This window comes from Loxodonta africana, chromosome 12, assembly GCF_030014295.1.
Source record: "Loxodonta africana isolate mLoxAfr1 chromosome 12, mLoxAfr1.hap2, whole genome shotgun sequence".
NCBI lineage: Eukaryota > Metazoa > Chordata > Mammalia > Proboscidea > Elephantidae > Loxodonta > Loxodonta africana.
Window position 1 is genome coordinate 38,397,839 of NC_087353.1, and position 8,111 is coordinate 38,405,949.

Here is an 8,111-nt window from a genome sequence, read left to right on the forward strand (position 1 = left end):
TACAGAGCACAAAGGTGAGGGCAGGGCACACAGGCAGCTAGAGAATAGGCTTAGACAGGAGAGTTGGTGTATTTCAGATATACTACAAAGAGCCCAAAAGAAGAGGAAAACAAATGAGAGCATATGGGGGCAAGGAGCAAGGTTTGGGAAACTAGAGAAAAAGGAGGATGAGGAGAGAAACAGTGGAAATATTACTAGAGATCTAATTCATCGGGCACTGAAAAAAGAGCTCAGTTTAGTTGATGTCTGCCTCATCTGAGAGGGAGTGGAGTGGAGATGTAAATAGGTTGTGAGGAGAGGAGTCGAGGTTAGGCTGATGTAGAGATTTCACAGTGGAGACATTTGGCATTTGATCAACGAAGGTTAGTGGAAACAATTTTTACTAGACCAGGATAGAAAAGTTTTTAGAATAGCTGTGTGTAATTGCCATGGATTAGTGACGAATGACCAAAGAAATTTATCACTAATCTAAAATACCTCATGGGTCTATTAAAGATGAGGCACAAATTGACCAGAAGGATGAGACACGTATTTAGGAATCCAAACCAGGGCATCTCCGTACCTGACCTGGAACATTCCCAAGAGTGACACTGGCCTTAATCAGCCTTACAAACAGCCTTTTAATAAAGCTGGTTGGTAAAACACTAACTTCTGGCTTTGTTTTTTCAATAGAAAATGCTAGAACTATGCAGATTTAGACGTTTTTAAGCAATATGGGTATTATTACTAAAAATAGTTAAAGGGAAAATTCACACTGTTCTCAGCTAGTAGATTTACTGTTATTTTAGGTCATGTGTTTAAATGGATTGTCTATCAGTAAAAAAGATGTCAAATATAAAATTGTTCTATAGATACTTTGATGTAAATTCTAAAGCCAGTATGTAAAGGAGCTGTATAATAATGTATTTAAATAATACACAAATCTTCTGGACATTAACCTTAGTAATGCTGTTGTCATATTACTGAATTGTGGTGGTTTTTGCTAATACTGGGTTAAAGTCCTTAATTTTTCAGTGACAGCATAAAGATTTTTTATTCTACTGAAGTCATCCATAGAGTGTTTTTAAGCTGGTTTTCCAAATAACATACATTTTTTTTTAAACCCACCACTGGATACCCAGTCTGTGAAACTGGGCGTTTCCCAATCTTGGCAATAGTAGCAATGATGTTCACTTTCAGTGTTGATGGCAACCCTGTAGGAGGCTTGACCATTCCAATTTTGATTTTATTTTTAAAGTGTGAACTTTCCAGAACCCTGAGCAAAATGAGTGCAGCGATTTTCTTTTTGTAGGACAAGAAGACAGAAGAGTTCTTCTCTGTGGTGACTACAGACTAGAGGAATGCTCTAGTGAGTTTCCACTTCAAGTAGTACCCACTCATAAGCCGGGGGGGCAGACCCTTCTGTCTAAACACATCTTTTATTTGTGTTCCAGCAGGTGCAACAGGTTCAGGTGTTTGCTGACGTCCAGTGTACAGTGAATCTGGTAGGCGGGGACCCTTACCTGAACCAGCCTGGTCCGCTGGGAACTCAAAAACCCACGTCAGGACCACAGACCCCCCAGGCCCAGCAGAAGAGCCTCCTTCAGCAGCTACTGACTGAATAACCACTTTTAAAGGAATGTGAAATTTAAATAATAGACATATAGAGATATACAAATATATTATATATTTTTCTGAGATTTTTGATATCTCAATCTGCAGCCATTCTTCAGGTCGTAGCATTTGGAGCAAAAAAATTAAAAAAAAAAAAAAAAGTTCACTTTTGTTGGAAGATTGAGAGATGTTTTTGTTTCCTTCTTTGTAAAGGCCTTGGATATTGAAGAAAATAACAAGGCAGAACAGTTGGACAATCTATTTCTTGAGCCAAAATTGAATTATTCTATTTTTTGTAATCAGTCATTGGCTTCTTATGTGGATGAAGGCTTTTGGAGGAGAACCAAAATGACAAGTTCCAAGGGAAAGATGAAGCTCCACCTCTGCTGGCTCAGTCCCGGCCCTGCTGAGGGAGAAGGGCCTGGTGGGGCTTTGCCTGTGCCTGTCCACCAAAGGCTGTCACCTTTCTCTAAATCAACAGCCCTCCCCTATCCCTACCCCAGGCAGCTTGTGTGTACAATCAGCTTCTTCTAGCAACTTTTTATCTGTTGGCTTCAAGAGAATATTTTGCCTCCACGTACGTACCCCTTCTCCTTTTTTTTAAATGGATTTAAACCAAGATGCCTCCAGGAAAGAGGAAGAAATGAGTATATTCACAGAGGAATCCAAAAAATACAGTTTGGGGAAAAATGCAATAATTTTTTTGATGAGATGGGTGAAGGACAAGAAGCAAGTTCTATCAGTTATTGTAGATACAATGTCTGATCAAATCTGGAAAAAAAAAAAGGCAGCCTGTTTTCTGCTTTTATTGTATTAACAGCTAAGGTAGCTAAAGTTATTTAAAATAAAATTAAATTTATGACCCAAGTAGCTTATTTTTCCCTTTAAATCTCACTGTAAATATATTTGATTTCTTGTAGAAACTGATTTCCTTCTGTTTAATTTTATGCTTTTATTATACTCTTGATTTTTCTAAATTTGTGTGTGAAATATAACATTGGTTGAATTGCAGTTATATTTGGCTAATAATACTTCATTGTTTTAATAACTGTGATGCCAAGTGTGGGTTTACTTTGGGGTTTAAATCAAAATGCCACTGCCAGAAAGAGCTGTCCCAAATGAGCTAGAGCATACTGCCCTAGAGTGTCCCTGGGACCAGCTAATTTGAGAGCAGTGCAAGGAATTGTCACCGGAAGTGCACAGGCTACTTGTACAGAGAAAAAATAGTGCTCAAAGGAAATCATTTTCTTAGATTGACTTTGGGAGTTTGAGTTTTCATCAGTGCAGATACCAATTTCTCCATCCTGCTCTGAGGCAAATTGGCACCGTGTTTTCCCTTTGTGCCTTGTCACTCTGCCACGTCGTGTCTCATCCTGGCCTCTGGGTCAAGGACCTAGTGAACTGACTCTCTAGTTCTAGAAGTTCCACTGCAAGGCCAGGGAAGCTTGAGAAAGGCATTGTGGAAGAAGCGAAGGTAGCACCCCATCACTCACCTGTACCTTTACCTGCACCCCTGGGCCCGTGAATGATGACGACATCTAACATTCTGCACCAGCTACCTCTGCTTCCATGGCAGAGAAAAGGCCATAAGAACTAACTGTGGAAGAGGAGCGTGGACTCAGACTTCAAGGAAGAAGCCATTTCCCAGGTCCTCCTTTCTGCATCTCACTACCCCTAATTACAGATAACTCGATTGAACAGCATCTATTCAGAAACTATACGGAATAAAAAGATTTGGCGGAAGGGCTCAAATGGGTAGCGACTATGAAACAAATAGGACACTCAGTTACAAACATTATCTCTTTTAGTTTTTCAGAAAATGCATCTCTGGTTTCATTCATTTCCAGCTTGACTGCCCAGCCATATTACTCTAGTCCCTACCAAACTGCTGTAGGAGGTCATTTCCATTTTGTTTGTGATATTTAGATGTGCAAACTTCAGGAAGTTCACCTTTAACTTCAGCATTCCAGATGAAGTTTCCTGACTCAGTGCTTTTGCATAAGGAACTAGAAAAACAGTGGTAAGGAAAATTGGAGATGCTAACATCCTTCCCCATCCCAATTGCACCTTAAAGTATGCATGTCACCTTCAAAGTTTTATAATTGCACTGTTTGTTTTATGTATGTACAGATTAAAATTATTGCTACATTTGAGGAAAATAAAATTGCTTGCTTCTATGTAATTCCTGTTGTTTCACAGGAAATTCACTTTTCCACCTACTGAATAGAATTTGTCTAACAGCCTTATGGGTTGCCTCTTCATTTACAGGGAAGAAATGAAACCCACAATCCTACAGGAATTGCTGAAGCCAAAGATCCAAAGATCCTTCATCAAAGTGAAGTTGTGATAGTGGGCCTTGAGGAAATCCTAACTTTGGCCATTTGCCTGATGATTAAACACCTTGACCCTGCCGTTTCTTGATCCTAAAGATCTGGTGCAAGCAGCACTTCATAGGCAACCTAAGTTCTTAGACAAACCTGGAGCCACAAGATACCATATCTCACTCAATTATTGGTTTTTATATACTAACATTTATCAGTACAGATTTTAGTCTTACTAGAAGGGGCTCCTTCAGCATGACAGTGCACTTTATAAAAATTAGACTCTGTCTCTTGTTGGCATGTTAAGGCAGCCTAAATTCACCAACACTTGAGTAAGTAGGGCCAGAATGAAATGGGTAAGCAAATGTGATTCTAGGCAACATGGAAAAAAAAAAAAGTTGCTGTCAAGTCCATCCCAACTCATGGCGATCCTATGTGTGTCAGAGTAGAACTGTGCTTCTGGGGTTTTCAGTGACTGATTTCTCAGAAGTACATCACTAGGCTTTCTTCAGAGGAGCCTCTAGGTAGACTTGAATCTCCATCCTTTCAGTTAACAGCCTAGCACTTAATCATTTGCACCCCCAAGGACTCAAGAGGACAAGGGTGGGTGTATTTCCCTCATATATTCCCACACATAAATACAGATTTGGTAGCTGTCATCTGAAGTCATATTTATAAAGGAACAAAACCTTTTTCCCCACAGTTGAAATAAAGTAAAACTGATACTTCCTATTGGATAATTTATCCTAAGGTAGGAGTGGGCCACTAGGAAAACATAGAAACGGTTGAGGAAAGAGTGAGGTTGGAATAGAGAAACTTCATCTTCTTTATGGCTTTGCCTAAAATAGGTTCAGTACATAAAGACCTTAGAAGCTGTCTCCTAGATCCTGAGAAAGAAAAAGAAAGGACAGTTGTCTGCCTTCAAAGGAAGTTGTGCTGATTTCCTTGTTGACATCAGCTGCTCTTCCCAGAAGAGCTGCTCCACTTGAATAAAGTGAATAATTCAGAGCAAGGTCTGTCCTTGACCATTTCTGTACCTCTGAAGATCGTGATGATTTAATTAAGCCCATCAATTATTTTTATTGGAGAGAACTGTCAAATGCAGCATTTCCTTCATTCAGAGCCCTTTCTGTCAGGGCTAAATTAGCTTTCTTTATATATTTTATTTTTACTGCCACCAGAGCTCTTAACAGGATTAAAAAATATAAAACTCTGGCCTCATTTATTCATTCAACAAATTTTATTGTCTTCATTATCCAAGGCACTAGGGATATGGAAGGATCCAGACAGGCATGGACCCTGCCTTCTTGGAGTTTATATTCACATTGCGGGGGAGGGGGGTTTACGTAGTTATAATCACAATTGGATGAAGTGGTACAGGGAAGAGTTATAAGTTGCTTTGTGAGTGAGACATTGTCTGAAGAGTCAAGGGAAGTTTCCCTGAGAAAGGAATGACACGAAGTGAGTTTTGCAGGATGATGAGGAAGTAGCCCAGTGAAGAGGAGAGGGAGGAGAGATCTGAGAGTCATGTGTGAAGGCCTGGAACCAGGAAAGAGCCCCAGAGAGCTGGGGTTTTTTAATTGTTAACCAATTAAATAATGAGTTGTCGTGAACATGTTACTAGGATTATGTCAGCAGGTGGACTGAAGGTAATTTAAATCAACCTTTGGCTCCAGAAGGAACAAACTGGGCTTTGGGATTTCATTTGGAAATTATGCTAACCAATAGAGAAGGTCTCTTCCATAGCTAGCCTTTTCCAGCCAGAAGTACGTGCTTCTATACCTTCTACACAGTAGTCTCTTGTAGCTGGTGACAGTATTGAAAACATTCAGGGAAAAATTACTGCAACAATTTCTAAAGTGCTTTTACGTATATCATCTCATCTGATGTTCTCTGCAGTCCTTTGAAAGAAGAGTCGTACAGACAAAACAAGCTCTAAAAAGTTATGACACAAACACTACTTTTTCTCAGTGGAGTTGGAACTTAAAACCAAGTCCTCTGATTGTTTCTAGTCTATATGGTTTAGGACCGATTTTGGGTCTGCAGATTTTAGCCTCATAGTGTAACCTTGGGCAAGGCTTTCTTAGATGGCATAACTGAAAAACAGGCTTTAAAAAAAGAGGCGAGAAGAGAACTGTCCCCTTCTCTGCAGTCAGCCTGCCCAATGGAGGAAAAAAAAAAAAAATGGAGGGCTCAGTTAAATTGGGGTGATCTTGGTCAGCAGGGTGTCCCACTACAGCTTTGGGAGAAATGTTCTGTCCCTACATATCTGAACAGAGAGTGAAGGGGTTTCATGAAATTGCACGGTCATCCCCTTAGCTTTAAAAAAGTTGGAAAATGTGGGTTCCTTGTGGGACAAGTATAAAAGTGGTGATGGGATCCTTTTTGTGAGATTCCTACAATTCCTTCCAGAAAATCTGATTTCTTTGATCAGACCTTGGAACCAACCACTTTTCTCTAGTTCTTGATCCTTCTGCAGACACACAATCTCCTGTCCTGGAGCTTGGCTCTGTTCTAATCGTTTGTGCTTTGGTGGTCTGTGCAACTAGCAGAAGCAAGCAATGCCCACAGGTATCCACAGCAAATCTGAGACATTATTTTGAGGAAAAGAAGAATTAAAATTTTTTAAGGAATAAGTTTTATCTAGATCCCCCCATTCCAATGCCCAGGGGTTACAGAATAAGGCAAAAAACTCTAGGCCGGGGTTTTGACATTCATTTTGTTATCACTTTTTTTTAGGAGCTGTTGCAGTGCAGACACTTAAGTACAGTGGGTGGGAAGAACAAAGATGCTTGGCTGAAGCTATTTCCCTCCTCATAATGAAGATTCTACATCATTCAGTTAATATTTTTCATTTCTGCTCTGCCAGGCAATGGCTTGGCTAATGTCTACTCTTATACTAATAATTGCATTTGTACAGCACTTTGATAGACAGTCTCATTTGATCTTCATAATCCAGTAAAGCAGTCAGAGTAAGACATAGGCCCATTGGTGGTGAAACTGAAGCTCAGATTGTATGGTCAGGTGGCTAGGAAGTAGACCCAGGAGTCAATCCTTGGTCTTTGGGATGAAATCCACTATTACTTCCACTGCACGATGCAACTATTAGAAAAGCACCATTAGACAATGACACATAATGACTATGGAGATCCTGAGGAGTTTAAAATTGTTCTCTAGGCCTCAAGTTCCTTAGAAGCTTGCAAAGGTTTCCATTTTGAAAATAAAATTGGGCTTTAATTTTGAATTTATTAGATTACTGATTTTTTTTCATATTTTAAGTTTGTGTAAGGGTAGTATTTCTAAAGCAGATTGCTGTACTCTCCCTGAACAATTTCATCTTGTCCCTTAAACTCGGTACCACTTGCATGTATATGTATCTTAAGTCCATTCCTCTAGCCAAGATCTCAAGATCTGAATTTCCAACTGGTGAACGTTACTGCATGGATTCCCTATCAGCACCTCAAATTTAAGTCCTAAACAACTTTCTTCCTCACAAGTAAGTTCTTATGTCTTTTATCTGAATTAGTTACATCATCATTCTGTTAGTGGTCATTTTCAACAACCCTCCCACTTATTTTACCAAATTCCAAGAAGTTATCCTCTCTAGTGCCTCTTAGCTATCTCTCATTTCTAGCTCTATTAATCAACAGCTGAATTCAGCATGTCATTATCTTTCTTTGGATGATTGCTGTAACACCTCATGCCTATTACATTCACTCTTCTCTCAGTCATCAACCTTTCTAAATGCAGTCTTCAGAATCTATTAGTGACTACTGCTTGCCTATAGCTTAGTAGCATGATCTGACATCAACCTACGTTTTGAGCTTCATTACCCTGTACAGCCCTCTAAACAATGATCCTGCCACATTAACCTGGACTTTATTCTTGAACTTACTATCTTTGTTCATGGTAAATTGCCATACTCACTTTCCCCACATAACATAACTTGAACTCAGACATGTTTTGCTCTACAGTCTGGATTGTTGAGCTAATGGAAATTGCAAACATGTCCAGGAGTTCAAGTCAAGATTATGGTTTTATCTTGATGATCCTTTTTTTCGTGAAATGTGAGTGAATGCGGGTCCTTTTCACTAGAAGTTGTTAAAAGTCTTAGAATATAGGAACCTCTACATTTTTGGAGAGTGCAGAACGTTAAAGCAGTTATTGTTAATACTTATCAAATTCTCAAGCTTTGTA

The 8,111-nt window shown here is 39.4% G+C and overlaps 1 protein-coding gene across 11 annotated transcripts in view; it reads left to right on the forward strand.

Moving 5' to 3' along the window:
* NCOA1 (nuclear receptor coactivator 1) overlaps positions 1–3,367 on the forward strand; it is a 279,928-nt gene extending 276,561 nt beyond the window's left edge. For 8 of the 11 annotated variants that reach the window (XM_064295108.1, XM_064295105.1, XM_064295109.1 and 5 more), the window contains one exon: positions 1,434–3,367. In XM_064295108.1, the coding sequence (XP_064151178.1) occupies positions 1,434–1,604 (171 nt within the window). In that variant the 3' untranslated portion in view covers positions 1,605–3,367. Of the gene's footprint in view, positions 1–1,291; positions 1,349–1,433 lie in introns of all 11 variants that reach the window. The other 3 variants (XM_064295113.1, XM_064295111.1, XM_064295110.1) reach the window with 3 other exon arrangements.
* Positions 3,368–8,111: the final 4,744 nt, after the last annotated feature.